Raw genomic sequence first — 17,147 nt, 5'->3', positions numbered from 1 at the left:
AAAAAAAAAAAAAAAAAAAAAAAAAAAAAAAAAAAAAAAAAAAAAAACTTCCGCAGCCAGGATTTGAACCTGGTATTTCACCCAAAGAAATTGATCAATTGTGCTACTGCGGATTTTTAGGCCTTCATTGCCCACAAAATTTTATATACTTTTAAATTGTTTTTAAGTCACAATTTTTGCCATAAAGTGCCATATGGTTGGGAATGCATGCATCCACCCTGGTCCGAGCTTTCACAGGTACCTTGTACGTAGCTAAGGTGAAACTTTGTTTGATCTTGATTCTAGACTAGACTGAAAATAACCCTATGATTGACCTAGCTCAAATTTGGATGGAGTAGTAATAGTCCTTCTCATCTTCTACGAGTCGCCTTACGAAAAAAACTTTCTGAATGGAGTAAAAGAACTTGGGATCGTCGATCTCTTCCTTCAAGATTAAGATGAGTCGATGTCACTAGACAACGTGAAAACACTTCATGATGTCGAATTCCAAAAATCAGGCTAATGATACCTTAATCCCGGAGTCTTCAGAGTATCTTTTTTATAGGTGTCTCGAGATGTATGGGGAATTCGCTACTGATAGATCCCGCTTAGTGTTCTCATCTTTCCCCTCGCTGGTCTTGGTTGATTTCCCTTCCTTTAGTTACTTAGATGTTTCAGGCTGGAAAGTCCAAAGAGTTCAAACTAGCCACAGAGCTTAGATACAGTTTCTAGATTAGAGAGCCATGGACTTGAGCTACCACCAAGCTTACCAAAGGACATCCCTCTCGACTTAGTCACATGCAACCAGGCTTGAAGCTTCAGTATAGAAGATTTTTTTGTAATGTATTTTTATTTCTTAATACAAACTAAATTTTATATAGTTTAAATCGTTTTTCTTGCATGCATCCACCACGATGAGGGGTTTACATACCTTATACGTAGTTAAGGTGAAGCTCGTTCGTCTTGATTCTAGACTAGATTGAAAAAACCCTATGACTGACCTAGCTCAAGTTTGGACGAAGGAGTAAGGGTCATTTTCACCTGTGGCTAGTTGTAGGACAGAAGATTTTTTAAATGGAGTAAAAAGAACTTGAGATTGTGAATCTCTTCTTTCAAGATTGAGATGAGTCGATGTGAAAACATTGCTTAATGTCAAATTCTAAAAAAAATAAGGCTAATGACCTGGATCGTGAAACTTTGGAAGTATCTTAGTAAATTACTATTAACTTATTAAATTAAATTATAAATTATATTAATTGAATCCAATCAGGTCAACCACTACGGAAGCGACAATTGCACAGAGCTGCTGAATTTACTGACTGGGTATACGAATTGCAACTTCCTGCGTTTATTGATATCAAACACACCCTTCTTCATCCAATTCCCACACCCCTTTCGAAAATCCTCAAGGATTTTCATCTCGAGGGGTCGGCGGATTCCTCTCCGATTCGTCTCAGAAATGTTCGAATCGCCTGTCCAAGAAGGATGGCGGTATTGGATCCGATGGCAAGTGCCTGTTTGTGGTCTGATAATCGCCATTCCCTGTGTTTTTGCTGTGAAATTTATCCGAAAATCAATGGCTGAGCCTTTGCTTCTCAGTGATTTGTGGGCTACTCACTGGAGGCACCTTAGCCCTTTATGGCTTTTACTTTACAGGGCTTTTGCTTTTGTTTGCTGTGTTCAACTGCTGTATGAGATTGTGGCCTTACATGGGCCCTTTGTCTTCTTTTTCTACACTCAGTAAGTTCAATTTTCTGCTTAAGTTTGCTGCTAGAGCTCCTGGTTGTTGTCTAATGTTCTGTTTCTTTTGTGAAACTGGTTTTTCTAGGTGGACTATGGCATTAGTAGCTATCTATTTTGCGGTATGTCTGTTGTGAATTTGGTCTATATAGCTTACTTTCAATTTAGTGCCTAAAGTTTTGTGTAGAGTGCTTCCAAATCATTTGATATTGGTTATTGTGGCTGCAAAATTTTATGAACTTGTTGTTCTTGTGTACTTTGCAGCTGGGAACCATTGTATCTGCATATGGATATTGGTATCCTTCAAGGAAAACCCAGTCCAAAAATGAGGAGGATGTTAAACTCATGGAAAAACCTTTGAAAAATAATGGAGACAGGGTTAAAGTGGATACCATCAAGGTGCAAAACAAATGTGCTGAACAGGAGTTTCAGGAGAAAGCAGGATATTTAGGAACTCTGATGCAAATGGCATATCTGGTGCATTCTAAATCCTTTCTCTCCACTATGATCTTTTGTACTTCCTCAACCTTTTTAACGCAATAGGTTAGGAGATTCCACGTTGGTTGGAGAGGGGAACAAAATATTCCTTATAAGGGTGTGGAAATCTCTCCCTTATAGATGCATTTTAAAACCGTGAGGTTGACGGCGATACGTAACAGGCTAAAATGGATAATATTTGCTAGCAGTGGACTTAGGTTATTACAAATGGTATCAGAGTTAGACGTTGAGTGGTGTGCTAGCGAGGACGCTGTCCCCAAGGGGATTGGATTATGAGATCCCACGTTGGTTGGAGAGGGGAACGAAGCATTCCTTATAAGCGTGTGGAAACCTCTCCCTATTAGACCCGTTTTAAAACCGTGAGGTTGACGGCGACGCGTAACGGGCTAAAATGGACAAAATCTGCTAATGGTGCTTGGGTTGTTACAAATGGTACTAGAGTCAGACACGGGGCGATGTGCCAGTGAGGATGTTGGACCCCTAAGGGGGTGGATTGTGAGATCCCTCATCGGTTGGAGAACGAAACATTCCTTATAAGGATGTGGAAAGCTCTCCCTAACATATGGATTTTAAAACGTGAGGCTAACGGTGATATGTAACGAGCTAAAGCGAACAATATCTGCCAGCAGTGGACTTGGGTTGTTATATGTTATGAGATATGTGTTGTCCTCAATATATCTTTTGTTTCGTGGGCGTCTATAATAATACTTCATTCTAAATTGATTGGTTGATACATCATAGCTCATGAAGATAGAAAAATTGGACTCTATCAAGTTGAACTTCTTTCTGTAAAGAGTTCTCTAAGTTCCCTCTTTTGATCTTTACGCCAAATTGTAAGCTCATCGGCGGTTCCGTGAGGATTTCTCGTCTCTTCTTTTGTATTATTTCATTACTAATGAAAGTTTCTCACTCATTACTAAGATAGAAACTTTTGCATGATCTATGCTTTTTATGCATTTGCAGGCAGCAGCAGGCGCTTCTGTATTAACCGACGTAGTGTTCTGGTGCCTTCTCGTGCCATTTCTACTTGGTGAAAATTTCCAAGTCAGCCTGGTGTGTATTAACTTTCCTTAGTCAATTTGATTATGCGAGATCTCATATTGGATGGAGAAGAGAACGAAACATTTCTTATAAGGGTGTTGAAACCTCTCCATAGTAGACGAATTTAAAACTGTGAGGCTGATGACGATACATATGAGTAAAAGTGCACAATATCTTCTAGCGGTAGGCTTGGGCTGTTACAAATGGTATCAGAGCCAAACATCAGGCGGTGTGCTAGTGAGGACGCTGGACCCCTGAAGAAGGTGGATTGTGAGATCCCACATCGGTTGGAGAGGGGAACAAATCCTTTCTTGTAAGGGTGTAGAAACCTCTCCATAGTAGATGCGCTTTAAAACCGTGGGGCTAACGGCGATACGTAACGGGCCAAAGTGGACAATATCTGCTAGCGGTGGTCTTAGGTTACATAAAGTGCGTTTGTTTAGACCATTCTCTTCGCTGACATTGCTAAACTAATGCATACTTTTTGTTGAGCATACATTTATGTTGAATGAGATTAATAGAACAACAGTTTGATCCCTCAAAACTCTCTTCATTTTACACTAATTTAGTGTAACATTCTAGTTTCCACTGCATACTTGACCTCCATTCCTTTTGTCTATTTGTTCTTGGCAGTTGATTGGTAGCATACACGCTCTGAATGCTGTTTTTCTTCTTGGAGACACTGCTCTCAATTGCCTTGTAAGTATCACACGTTCAAGAAGGAACAAAACTTCATCATAATCTCTTGTCCATGCTCAACCGAGATGCTGCGCTTTTGCAGTCATTTCCTTTGGGTGGCTTTGCATACTTCGTGGCCTTCGGCGGTCTCTATGTCGCCTTCCAATGGACCGTGCACATGTGCTGTGTAAATTGGTATGCAGTTGCTTCGTCTTCTTGATTTTTCCTTTTAGTGTCTTTCAAAAGAAAGAAAATAATAGAGTTCTGTTAACTTACCTCAGGTGGCCATATCCTTTCCTTGAGCTCAGTACACCTTGGGCTCCTCTTTGGTAAGCTGTGACTCTCTCGTTAAATTGCCACTAAACTTGAAAACTTGAGCTGACAAGTTAAGGATTTGTTTTGATATCATACATACATACACACACACATATATATATATAATGCAACTCTAGTGAAGAAATTACATGGTAGGAATTTCAACATAGAATTCATACTTTGCTACAACCAATGTATTAGAAACCACCCATTTCTAATCTCTCGTGGCTTTGCTTTTAATTTTCCCAAAAGGTCTCTACTTTAATTTTCCCAAAAGGTCTCGAACCAGTAGAGATGTATTTTGTACTTATAAATTCATGGACAACTTCTTAATTAGCCGAGGTGGGACTCTTCTCCTAACCATCCTCAACAATCCTCCCCTCGTACAAATTACACCATAGAGCCTTCCTGAGGCCTATGGACCCTTCGAACAACCTCCCCTTAATCGAAGCTCGACTCTTTTTTTGGAGCTCTCGAACAACGTACACCTTTTGTTCGACACTTGAGTAATTTTTTACTACACTTTCAAGTCTCACAACTTCTTTGTTCGACATTTGAGGATTCTATTGACATGGCTAAGTTAAAGGGCACGACTCTGATACTATGTTAGAAACTACGAGCCTCCACAGTACGTTTAAGCTACTTCTAAACTCAAAAACTTAAGCTAATAAATTACAATTACACCTTTTTAACAGAGATATATTTGATAAGTGTGACATTTTCACTGCAGGTACATTGGTTTAGCAGTGATTCACGTCCCATGTTATGGGATATATGCACTGATTGTGAAGACAAAGTACTCACTTCTGCCAAGATTGTTTCCTCATGCTTTTGTCAGATCATTTTAGCTCCCTCTCTCTCTAATATACATAAAGGTTGCAGGTGCTATATTTATAAATCAGTGGAAATGCAATATTTTAATTAATAGTAATTAGAAAAAAAACTAGGTAAATGCTACTTCAAGTATGTGGTGTTATTTATGTAGTGTATGTTGGGAACCAAACAGGCTTCAATATCAATGTCGGGAAATTTAAACTTTTGTCGTTTTCCTCAACTTTTATTTGTATGTATAATAAACATTTCATTATATATAATATGTGGTAATACTTTTATGTAATTTGTATAAAATATAATAAACATTTCATCATAGTTATAATTTGATATTTGTTTAAAATATAATAACAATAATAATAAGTAAAAAAAACAAAAAAAAAAAAAAATTGGGGTGTTTTTCACATTGCACGGCCCACAAAAGGACTTACACGTGGTCCAAATATCGGCCCATGACCCAGCAGATACAAAACAGATCAGAAATTACAAATAATAATAATGCGGTGAGCGTGGATCGAACACGGGACCTTCAGATCTTCAGTCTGACGCTCTCCCAACTGAGCTATCCCCGCATTTGTGAATACTTGATACTTGTAAATATACTTATTTAAAATATAAGTCTAGGTGACTTTTTCAGAAACAATATCCGGTCTGGTAATGTTCTCATTAATTAATTATTTATTTATTTTGTTTCTCGTATTTTAAGAAAATAATTGTTTTACAATATTTTAAAAAGAAAACATTTCTGAAAAAAGAAATTAAAATTTCAAAACAACCACAAAAAAAAAAAAAATAATAATAATTGCTTTATTTCTTTTGATGCTATTCATTTTTCATATAAAAATAGCTTTCTTTATCTATTTGATCAGTAAACTCGTTCCCTCATCGTTGGTACATGTGCTTGTTCTGATTGTGAATCGTCGTTGGTAAGTTCTTTTCCTTCGTTGATTTGTTTCTTTTCTTTTGATTTCATTACTCTCCTTCTATACCGATTTACTTTTGTTTGCAAACTATAACGACACAATCGTTTCATCTATCGGGCTGTCGTGCATTCGTTACAAGTCTCTTTCTTCGTAGTTGTACCATGTGTTGAGGGTTTCTGTCATTTTCACACGACACTACTAGAGGAGTCGTGTATTGTACGTAAAGTCGTGCTCATTGTTGCAATATTGGTTCAATTGGATCGATCCAATAGTCTGGTTTAATAAGCTCAACCTGGTTATTGACATGAATTGTGTGAAATAAACTTGTGACAATTGTTTATCCACATGTTTGTGTTAATTGTACTTCAAGAGTTGTAATTGATTGGCCACAATTGATTCATCCCTAGCTTGCATGCTTGATGACAAGGGTCTACGTGGTCTGTTGTGGATTAAGCTAGACGATTCTATCTAGAAGTAAGTCACTACATGTGATCCAGTTTTGAACGATTTTAGGTCTCTCAATTATACGATATATTTTGTTGCACATGTATGCATATCTAACTCCCAATTAAAAGATTACTTACTAAGTGTTTTTAATACTCATCCATTCAAATTCATTTTTTTCAGGTAAAAGTGAGAGCGTAATATAGCATGATGAGGAATGTTGGTGACTGTAACATATGTCAATATCTTATTCTTTTGGGTTCGAGACGTTCGAGAGTTTTGTGATAATTTGTAAAACAAACTTGTTTGGGTGACTAATTATGGTAGGATTGTGGTTTTTGTGTTTATCTACTAAATTTTTAAAGTGTTTTGTACTCAGGAATTTATGTTTTAGATATACATTAAAACTGTTAATACTTTGTTTCAAATATGCATTTTAACCTTAAACGCATAGTTGTAAAATATAAAACTTTTTCCCCTTTTACAATTTTTAGGTTTCCCCTTCTTCCCCACGTTTCCTTGTTCTTGGCCCATGCATACCTTCAAGCTCAAACCTTCAGGCTGAAAATCGCCGTAACTTTCCGACCGATTCACCTGAGACAAGTTCTACCGGAATCTCCATCTCTGACAGTAACAGCAGCTAGACGTAGCTGCCATGGCGGTGAGGGAAGAACAGACCGAGTGGCATTTGCATAGTGGACAATACCTTGGAGAAATCTCCGCTCTATGCTTCCTCCATTTACCTCCTCAAATTTCCTCTCTCCCAATTCTCCTCGCAGGTAACTTCATACTCTTTCTGTTTCTGTGAGTGTTGCATTTTTCCAATCTTCATTGAGTTCGTAAGCAACTGCGATTTACCTCCATTCCACTGATGAAAAAACACAGGGTCGGGTTCCGAGGTACTGACGTATAACTTGGAATCTGGGAGGATGATTGAATCGTTTCGGGTATTTGAAGGGATTCGCGTTCATGGGATTTCATCTATCTCTTTGAATTCCAGTGAAACACCGTATTCTACTAAGGTTGATTTCGTACTCGTTGTTTTTGGTGAAAAAAGAGTCAAGCTATATCGTGTAAGCGTTGAAATGATTGCTGAAGTTTGTCTGAACCTGGTTCCGTTATGTTCTTTGCCGAGGTTCAATAATTGGGTCTTGGATGTTTGCTTCTTGAAGGTATTATTTCAGTTCAGAATCCTTTTTGAGGTGGCTTAACTGCTATTAACTTTAAATTTTGATTGGGAGTAGAGCCGTGACTCTTCTTCCTCGACAGGTAGTGATAGCTGCGGGTATATTGCCATTGGATGCAGTGATAACTCTGTTCATGTTTGGGATACTCGTGAATCTAGAATGATTCTTAAAGTTGAATCACCAGGTTAGAGCTCCGTGCTATTATTTTACTTTTATCGAGATGAATTGCATTGGGAATGTTCAAATATATTCGTGATTCATGCTGTACTGCTGCTTTATTTCTCTTAATTCGGAGGTACTGTGTTCCTTTTAACTCTTCTGCTTCTGACTCTGTTTGGGTTTATGTATACTAGAGAGGTGCCTCTTGTACTCGATGCGGTTGTGGGGTGATGATATTGAAACTCTTCGAGTTGCATCTGGTACTATTTTTAACGAGGTGCCTAATCTTTCTTTGTATTGGAACTCTCATGAATGCTATCTTTTAAATTCTTCTTCATATACTATTTTTAATTTCAGAATCCTTTGCCTATTTCCTTTGAATTCTTCATATAGATTTTGAATGTTGAGACCCCTTCACCATCTGTAACTTAGCTACATCGAAGCTGTAGGGTACTGCTTTGACTGGTTTTCCTCCTATATGCTGGCGGATAAAAATTTGTTAAAAAGACTTTTGATTTCCTATTATGCCTTCATTGTTGGCTGCACTTCAAATTCTAACATTTTAGCATTTATCACTTTTTGCAGATAATTGTTTGGGAAGTGGTTCCTTCAAAAACTACTAAGAAAGATCATGATGAAAAACGTAATGACATTACATTTCACCATTTACAATATGAGGCAATTCATATAAGTAGGCTTGTTGGACACGAGGGTTCAATCTTTCGCATTGCTTGGGCCTCTGATGGATCCAAACTGGTGTCTGTTTCTGATGATCGTAGGTGATAGGTGAATTTGTTTCTTGATTTTCACCAATTCTGATCTTCCTGAATTGTATCCTAATGCATCTTAATTTATTTTTGGTTTAACTTCAGTGCTCGCATCTGGAGGCTAAATGAAAAAGGGAGTGATGCAGATAACCCCGGGGAGGTTACTGTGCTGTTTGGCCATAATGCTAGAGTTTGGGACTGCTGTATCTATGATTTGGTGAGCCTCATCACATGCTAGAACTTTGGGTGGCCTTGTCAATAGTCTATGATTCCTGTCATGTGCATTTTATGTGCTATCATGTCTGTCCGGAAACTTGAAACTGTACTTTTTTCAATTAATCATAATTTCTTGACACCTCAAAGTTTATCAAGTTGCTATATTGTATGGTAGGATCATTGTTGATAAAATTAATGAACTGCTTCTCCTTATTTAAAATTCGGTTCCGCTATCTTACCCTCACCCCTTGGGTTGAAAACAATCCCAACTGTATATCTTTTTTAGAAAGAAGATAATACTTTTCATTGATTTAGGGGAAAACAGCAAAATATAGACCTGAAAACTAAGGTCTTGTTTGAAAACCATTTGGTTTTTAGTTTTTGAAAATTGTGCTTGTTTTCTCGCAATTCTTGGAGATTGGTCGACATCTTTCTTAAGGTAACATTTTAATTCTTAGCTAATTCTTAGCCAAATTAAAAACAAAACAAATTTTTCTAAAAAACTAACTTTTCTTTTTAATTTTTAATTTTTATTTTCAAAACGTATGTTAGAGAATAGCAAAACAAAGAAACTCATAGGTGGAAGTAGAGGTTATAAGCTTAGTTTTAAAAAAAACAAAAACTAAAAACTAAATAGTCACCAAACATAGTCTACGCTACTCACTGTGCTATAGAAACATGTCCTCTGATTCATAATAGTTACATGTGGGGAATAGTTACAAAAGGAAGGAGTTAGGGAATTCCCGAGAGAACAATTAAATTTAGCTATTCTAATGCTTTATCATGGAAGAATGTTTCATCTCTTTCTTCCTATGCCCCAAAGGTTTGCCTTCACTGTATTCAACCAGATGATCTTTGCCTTTCTTTCTTGAATTTGTGATCACATGGCAGCCGGTTCAACTTCTTCTTTGTAGTTGAGCGGAAGGTTTTGTGTAGGATTTAAAATATTAGATTCTAGCATCTCCTACTAAAGCTGAAGCGAAAAAAATGTGATGTTGACTCTCTGCTGCGCTGTTACAATATGCACCATGAACTCTATGTAAGGTGTTAGCTCCCCAAAACACAAGGTTCATTAAGATATCAGCTGTCTTGGGTTGCCAACCTCCCAAATTGCCTTGGGAGAAACTTTTTCAAGAGCTAGATCAGTACCAGCAGATTCTGGGCCAGGGAATTTACTGAAAACTGCTCCGAACTTTGTATTTTCCATATTTTTTTGTCATCTTTCTGTTACTTGCACCTCTTCCAAGAGTTTTGAAAGAGATCTGAACTCTTCCATCTCCCTTGCATCTAAGTTTATTCTTTCTCTGATGTTCTAGTTAAGAGTTTCACGTCCCAAAAACTATTTGCCTAGTTCCAAATTCTATAGTTCATCTTTGCTATCTTTTGGACTCGTACATAGTACGCAACTTTATATTTTTCCAAGAAGTTTAAAAATTGATTTGAACCGAGCATCATTTTATATATAATGTCTAGTCTGATTTCTATGTAGCTATATGAATTAGAAGCCTGGTTGCATTCCCTTATTTGATCTTGTCACTGACTGTTCTTTTGGGTTATCCTTGTAGTTAATAATCACGGCCGGTGAGGATTGTACGTGTCGTGCATGGGGAATAGATGGCAAACAACTGGAGGCGATAAAGGAGCATATGTGAGCTGTGAAAACTCTTCTGTTTTGACTAGAGTTTCATATAGTTTGCTTTAGTGTACTTTATGCTGGCCCATTACCTCAAATTTTTGATCAATACTTACTAAACACATATATTTTGATTCTCCTCTAATAACAGATTCCCATTTTAGTTGCTTCCTTTTCTCTCTCTATTTTTTTGGGGTTGGGGATGGTGAAGTACTTCGATGCTGTTGGAAAGAGAATTTATAATTTGAAGGACCATCAATTTGTAATCCTAAACTTTGTAGGTTGAGTCAATTAACTCCTAAGCTACTGATTGTATCAACTAAAATCCTAAGAAAATCAATTTAGACTCTCAGTTAGGATTTTGTTTGAAAACATTGGTGCATAATTCTCACACGTGCATAACAGTTATTTAGATACACGAGTCAAGTGCATAGTAATGAGTAATGACTTTCATTAATATGAGCGGTTTTCATCTTCTCTTCTTCCTCTATTTTTCTCTACTTATTTAGGAAGAATTTCATGATGTACTTTGGTAGGATTTTGAGAGAAGAATAATTTTATGTAGGTAAGTTTGAGTTGATTTTAATTGTAAATAAGTGAGATAACTATGAATTGCTGGTAGAGGATCTAAATTCTTTTATTTACTGAAGTTTAAGGTTTTAATTAATAAACTTATTAGTTTCCGGTTTAAATGATTCAACTTGCAAAATTCAAGGGTATAAGTTCATTTTTTTTGTTTTCCATTTATTTAAGTATTAGTTTAGGTATGGAGGTGTATGATCCTCGACATATTAATTACTCGCTTCTCTTGATTATGCATCTATTATCTACTTATCTAGAGATCCTTGCTATGACATATTTATGTTCTATTTTTTAATTTATTACAGAGGCAGAGGCGTATGGAGATGTTTGTATGATCCAATGTCATCTCTTCTTATTACCGCTGGCTTTGATTCTTCTATTAAAGTGCATCGGCTAAACACTTCTTTATCTGGGACCTCCAATGAACCTGCTGAAAGTGCAGAGGTTTTCACTAGTTGTATTCCAAATTCATTTGATCAAAACGGACGTATGGACAGGTGAGGTTCATTTTCCAGAGAGCTCCTTCAAGATTTCTTGTAGATATACTCATAATTGGATTTCAATTTATTTCCTCGTTTTTCTTTTCTGAGGGTTGGAGTGGCAACCACTCCCTTTATATGATCTTACTTTCATTTTGCAGTAAAAGTGAGTATGTGCGCTGCTTACAGTTCTCGTCTGAACTTACACTCTATGTTGCCACCAACCGTGGTTATCTGTATCGTGCCACATTATCTGATACCATGGATGTAATTTGGACCAAACTCGTGCAAGTTAGCGAAGAGGTTCCGATTGTTTGCATGGATTTATTAGCCCCAAGTCCGTCTGAAGTTTCCTGTGGAGCTGAGGATTGGATTGCTCTTGGAGATGGTCAAGGAAGAATGACAGTTGTAAAAGTTCTACGCAATTCAAATGCCCCTAAACCTGTCATCTCATTTAACTGGTCAGCTGAAATGGAGAGACAGCTGTTAGGAACCTTTTGGTGCAAGTCACTTGGATTCAGGTTAACATCATTTCCTTTTTTCAACTCTGACAATGATGGAACCACCAGCTGAGATCTTTATGTAAGCTGTGGTTGGACATAGATTCATGTTTTACAGAACCTTGAATCCATTATTTCATTTGAAGCTCTGCAGACACTAAATCCTCATGAGACTGATTGATGGTCTAAGGAAACATTCTAAGGAAATTTAATTGTGCAATGTTTTTTTTTGAAGTCTGAAGAACATTCCTCCATTTCTTTAAAAAATGTGGCAATACTTTAGAACCTTGTACCCTTGACTAGAACGGCAGAGAGGGGTTCAAATATCATTTGCTGGATATAATTTCTTTCTATTTATTTTGTAGGTACATATTTACTGCTGATCCTAGAGGCGTATTGAAACTCTGGAGGTTATATGATCATGTATCAGGTTCTCAGAATGGCAAAAATTATAATGCATGTCTTATGGCAGAATATATATCATGCTTTGGCATGAGGATTATGTGTTTGGATGCGTCATTTGAGGAAGAGGTACATTTTCCCTTTTCTAAATTTCATGTAATTGCAGAATTACTTCCCTTGATGATGTCATGTTTTAGAATCGACCTTATGATCAATGCATTAGACTTTATTCAAACAGCCTCAATTGTGGTATTTGACCCCATTGGTGTGGTGCATTACGTGCAAATGTAATTGAGACGGCTTGACCCATCTTTTATGGGTCTGTTTTCCCTTTTATCGTTTTCTGTAGGCTTTTGGTATTTTCGCAGCTCTTAAATTCTAGTTTATGTGCAATGAAGGAGGAAGTTGTTTTGGTACTGTTCTTTTAGAGACTGGTTATGTATTTTGGCAAGCTAGTTTTGTTGCTTGTTTATGGAATAGTTGGTTAGAAAAGAACCTGAGAATCTTTTTGGGTATTTCTAGGCCTGGGAGGAAGTTTGGGGCTAGGCACATTTTAATGCCTCCATTTGAGTACGCTTACATACCTCATACAATTTCTTTATTTATTTTTTCCAATCACCAACAGCTGGGGCCTGTTTGTTATGTTTCTTTCCCTTTCTTTTTTGTTTCCTTGTGCTGGCAGGCCTTTTTGTATGGTCCTCTATGTACTTTCGTTCATCTTAAGGATAACTGGCTTTTTCATTAAATAAAAAACCCCATGTTGTCTTTCCGCACATCATGGACGGTGATGTTAATTTTCCCGCCTTCAATTTTCAATGTGCTTATTTTTGCAGATTGTGGTGTGTGGTGATGTGCGTGGCAATCTTATTCTATTCCCTTTATCAAAGGACATATTACTTGATAGTCCAATTACAACAGGAGTAAAGATAATTCCAACCTGTTATTTCAAAGGAGCTCACGGTATATCAACTGTTACAAGTGTTGTAATAGCCAGATTGGAATCATGTGAAACAGAAATACACTCGGTACTACCTCTTCTTTTCCCTTAATAATTTCTCTATTCTTGAGGTATCTAGGCATTATTTTTTCATTTATGTATCAGTGGAAATAAGAAAAATAGAATGAGAACCTCATTTGGACATCAGGTTAGCAATGGAATTTGTTTGTTCTTTAGGAGCATTGTGACAATTACAAGCATTAGGATAATTCCCCGTGCATTCGCTCCTTACAATTTCTTTAGATGTGAGCTTGTAGTGCTACAAAATCACTTACAATGAGTGGGTGGCTTGTTCAACTTCCTTTTTTTCCTGATAACTAAGTTTACGATTCATCTTTCTTTTAATTCTTTGTTCTGATGCAATTGGTTTTGGAGATTTTACCACGACAATTTACAGTATGTTGCTATTTTCTGTTGTTCAGACTGGAGCAGATGGATGCATATGTCACATGGAATATGTCAAACTCAAAGACCAGAAAGTTTTGGAGTTCATAGGGATGAAACAAGTTAAAGAGTTGACTTCAGTGCAGTCTCTCTTCTATGATCAAAATTCTTCTCTTGATTTGACAAGCAATCTTTATGCAACTGGCTTTGCATCCACAGATTTCACTGTGTGGAACTTAATTACTGAAGCAAAGGTTCACTCTCTTTCTCTCTCTCTCTCTCTGCACGCACTGCAATTATTATTCCTTTTGGATCTCAAACAACATGGATCGGAGCAGGTATTACAAATTCAATGTGGTGGATGGCGGCGTCCTTATTCTCATTATCTTGGTGACATACCAGAACTTAAGAAATGTTTTGCATATGTCAAGGTTTTTCCACGCCTCCCCCTTTCATTTCTGTCATCTCTTTTTTTACTGATATTGATAACATCTATTGGGAGTTTGACTTTTCTTGTTTTTAATTCAGGATGAAATGATCTATATTCATCGCTATTGGTTTTCAGACAGTGAAAGAAAAGTATTTTCTCAAAATTTGCACGTACAATTCCATGGCAGAGAGTTGCATTCTTTGTGCTTCATACCTGAAAACTGTGCACCTAAAGTTGACAACAAGCATGGCATCTCATCCAGATCTAGCTGGATTGCAACTGGCTGTGAAGATGGAACTGTGAGGATGACTAGGTATGTAGTTTTTATTCTTGTTCTTATTATTTATCTCTAGCATCTGACTCGACATTAAAAAATGAACCAGTAAATATCTGATGAACCTGCCAACTGCTAAGGCATCAGACATGATGTATTTGTAGATCTCCATCTTATTAAAGAAAAGAAAATTACCTTTCAGTTTTCCTTGTTCCAGAAAATAGTGTTAAAGACTGACAAGGAGCCTGTAATTGATGCAATTGTACGATGTTACAGGTATACTCCTGACACCAATAATTGGTCTGCTTCAAATTTACTTGGGGAGCATGTTGGGGGATCAGCTGTGAGATCCATATGCTACATATCAAAAGTACACTTGATTTCATCAGATGAGACTATTGTACCTGATGTAAAAGATATACAAGAATCCGACTCAGACGATAGGGAAGATCCTATTTTGCTAATTTCAGCTGGTGCGAAGCGGGTGTTAACTTCTTGGCTACAGAAGCATAGGAAGCTGGAGAAAATGGAACGCACAAATGGTTGTTTACAACATAATGGCGAAGTTAGTTGCGAGCCCTCTGGATTTGTCTCATCAATTTCCTTCAAGTGGCTTTCTACTGATATGCCAACCAAGAATTCAACTTCCCATAGAAATTCATTCAATACAAGGAAAGATGAAGCCACGGTTGCGTCTAGCATAAATCCTGATGCTGAATTCAAATTTCTTCAAGAAAAAGAGGAGTTGAGGCTTAAATCTTTCTCCATAGAAAAATATGAAGATGACTGGCGATACATGGCTGTTACTGGTTTTCTCGTTAAACATCTTAATTCAAAGTGCGTTTTCTTCCCATGTACTTTTTCTTCATTGCTATTATTTTCTTAAATTTTAGTTTTCATTAAGATTCTTTTTTTCCGTTGGCTTTCCAGGTTTACTGTCTGTTTCATCGTTGTTGCATGTTCAGATGCCACACTTTCACTTCGAGCTCTAATTTTACCCCATCGATTATGGTAAACATGAGAAAAATGATTAACTAACTTTGCAACTCACTTTTTATTTATGTAAACATGCATTTTTCTAATTAGTTTTTGTGCAGGTTTGAAGTTGCTTCACTGGTTCCTGTGGGTTCACCAGTTTTGACGTTACAGCACATAATTTTTCCGAAATTCGATCCTAATGGAGGTGTGTCTATTTCACTTTCCCATTATATGTTGTAGTTGGAAGAAGTCATGCTAACATTTTTGTATGTCTTGACGTTCAAGCTTGTTTTGTAATCTTGTATTTCTATTCCTGAAGTATGGTCCCTTCGGGGTTAGCCAATAGAATTGGAACGACACAGATTCCCGAAGTATGAATAGCATATTTTTTTTCATTAACTACTCGACTTAAAACAGCGTAATTGATGTATCGTTTGGATTTTAGTGGTACTTTCCGTTAGGCAGCATAAAACCAAACCCCCTTAGTTTCCTTTTGCTTCTCAAGCAACATGTTAGTTTTAGCTAAAAAGTGAGTCAAATGGCTTGTTTGCACCATTATTTGATAGGCTGATCACAATATGGTCATATTTCTCATGTTTGGATCTCCGGACTACATTTCTTTAAATACAAAAAGCATGTCACAGCACCTATAAAGGAAATTGAGAATGGTTCAGTTGAATGGCGAGTACATGGCTCCTATAAAGGGAAAAATATACATAAATTGGTGTATTACATATTTTTTTTGAGTATTTCGTACCTCAAGTCTTTTTTTTATTTTATTTTATTATTATTATTATTTTTTTCATTTTCTAATTAAGTTCATTTCAGTTGGAGAAACTTTGGCTGGGAATGTTTACATCGTCATTAGTGGAGCCACTGATGGAAGTATTGCATTTTGGGATCTGACTGGAACTATTGAAGTATTCATGAAACGTCTCTCTACTCTTCATCAGGAAATGTTCATTGATTTTCAGAAACGGCCTCGTACAGGAAGAGGAAGCCAGGGTGGCAGACGGCGGAGATCTTTAAGTGCCGTGACCAAAGGTCGACCAATCAAAGATTTGGTTACTAAGAAAGGTGCAGACAATGCCAACTTAAGCATAAAAAATCAAGATCCTTGCAAAAGCTCATCCAAAGTGGACATATCCATAGCCGATACAGCTTGCTCTCAACCTGTTTGTTCTACCTCTTCTGAACTAATTTTAAGCACTAGCAATTCTTCCTCTGAGACGAGTGAAATACAGCCTATTCATGTTCTAACCAATGTCCATCAATCTGGCGTGAATTGTCTCCATGTAGCGGCTGTGAACGGTTCTGAATGTGTTAACAACTCTTTCTTGTACCATGTAATCAGTGGTGGTGATGATCAGGCACTTCATTGTCTTACGTTCGATTTATCATTGCTCTCCGAAAGCCCTAGTTCTGAGATAATGGAATCTGAATCAGAATGTATAAAGAGGTTTATACTTCAAAGTGAAGACTGTAATCATAAATATATGGTTAGGTTCCTCAGGTCTCACAAAATTGCATCAGCTCACAGCTCTGCTATAAAAGGTAAAAGAAGTCTTTATGATTTTACAATTTTGGATTCGGTTTTAAATGTTGATCCAGAGTTCCATACTTCTTGGTTTCAATTGAAAATGCGTGAAGCAAAATGCCTTACCTGTCTTAATCCCAATACAATGTGGATATTCATACTCTGTTTCATCA

At 37.0% G+C, this 17,147-nt stretch overlaps 2 protein-coding genes and 1 non-coding gene across 6 annotated transcripts in view; 2 read left to right on the top strand and 1 right to left on the bottom strand.

The window, feature by feature from the left end:
* Positions 1-1,243: 1,243 nt before the first annotated feature.
* Positions 1,244-17,147, top strand: part of LOC111441659 — a 27,161-nt gene continuing 11,257 nt past the window's right edge. Inside the window, exons 1-9 of one of the 2 annotated variants that reach the window (XM_023078735.1) lie at positions 1,244-1,719; positions 1,808-1,841; positions 1,984-2,196; positions 3,181-3,270; positions 3,892-3,957; positions 4,040-4,131; positions 4,218-4,265; positions 4,982-5,102; positions 14,022-14,038. In XM_023078735.1, coding sequence (XP_022934503.1) covers positions 1,439-1,719; positions 1,808-1,841; positions 1,984-2,196; positions 3,181-3,270; positions 3,892-3,957; positions 4,040-4,131; positions 4,218-4,265; positions 4,982-5,099 — 942 coding nt within the window. In that variant the 5' untranslated portion in view covers positions 1,244-1,438 and the 3' untranslated portion in view covers positions 5,100-5,102; positions 14,022-14,038. Of the gene's footprint in view, positions 1,720-1,807; positions 1,842-1,983; positions 2,197-3,180; positions 3,271-3,891; positions 3,958-4,039; positions 4,132-4,217; positions 4,266-4,981; positions 5,306-14,021; positions 14,039-17,147 lie in introns of those variants that run through there. The other variant, XM_023078734.1, reaches the window with a different exon arrangement.
* On the bottom strand, positions 5,582-5,654 carry TRNAF-GAA. Its single transcript has one exon. It is a non-coding gene; the product is annotated as a tRNA-Phe (tRNA).
* The window catches only part of LOC111441655, an 11,331-nt gene continuing 1,131 nt past the window's right edge, over positions 6,948-17,147 (top strand). For 2 of the 3 annotated variants that reach the window (XR_002710213.1, XM_023078730.1), the window contains exons 1-18: positions 6,948-7,228; positions 7,335-7,621; positions 7,694-7,820; positions 7,990-8,072; positions 8,381-8,574; positions 8,668-8,779; positions 10,344-10,426; positions 11,299-11,490; positions 11,634-11,993; positions 12,338-12,503; positions 13,208-13,399; positions 13,794-14,009; positions 14,094-14,186; positions 14,284-14,498; positions 14,736-15,296; positions 15,390-15,470; positions 15,557-15,642; positions 16,266-16,991. Coding sequence is in view for 2 of the 3 variants with exons in the window: in XM_023078730.1 (XP_022934498.1) it covers positions 7,105-7,228; positions 7,335-7,621; positions 7,694-7,820; positions 7,990-8,072; positions 8,381-8,574; positions 8,668-8,779; positions 10,344-10,426; positions 11,299-11,490; positions 11,634-11,993; positions 12,338-12,503; positions 13,208-13,399; positions 13,794-14,009; positions 14,094-14,186; positions 14,284-14,498; positions 14,736-15,296; positions 15,390-15,470; positions 15,557-15,642; positions 16,266-16,991 (3,898 nt within the window). In the remaining variant the exon portion in view is untranslated. Of the gene's footprint in view, positions 7,229-7,334; positions 7,622-7,693; positions 7,821-7,989; positions 8,073-8,380; positions 8,575-8,667; positions 8,780-10,343; positions 10,427-11,298; positions 11,491-11,633; positions 11,994-12,337; positions 12,504-13,207; positions 13,400-13,793; positions 14,010-14,093; positions 14,187-14,283; positions 14,499-14,735; positions 15,297-15,389; positions 15,471-15,556; positions 15,643-16,265; positions 16,992-17,147 lie in introns of those variants that run through there. The other variant, XM_023078731.1, reaches the window with a different exon arrangement.

The sequence above is a fragment of the Cucurbita moschata genome, unplaced genomic scaffold (assembly GCF_002738365.1).
Source record: "Cucurbita moschata cultivar Rifu unplaced genomic scaffold, Cmos_1.0 Cmo_Scf00004, whole genome shotgun sequence".
NCBI lineage: Eukaryota > Viridiplantae > Streptophyta > Magnoliopsida > Cucurbitales > Cucurbitaceae > Cucurbita > Cucurbita moschata.
This window is presented reverse-complemented; position numbering and strand designations above follow the sequence as displayed.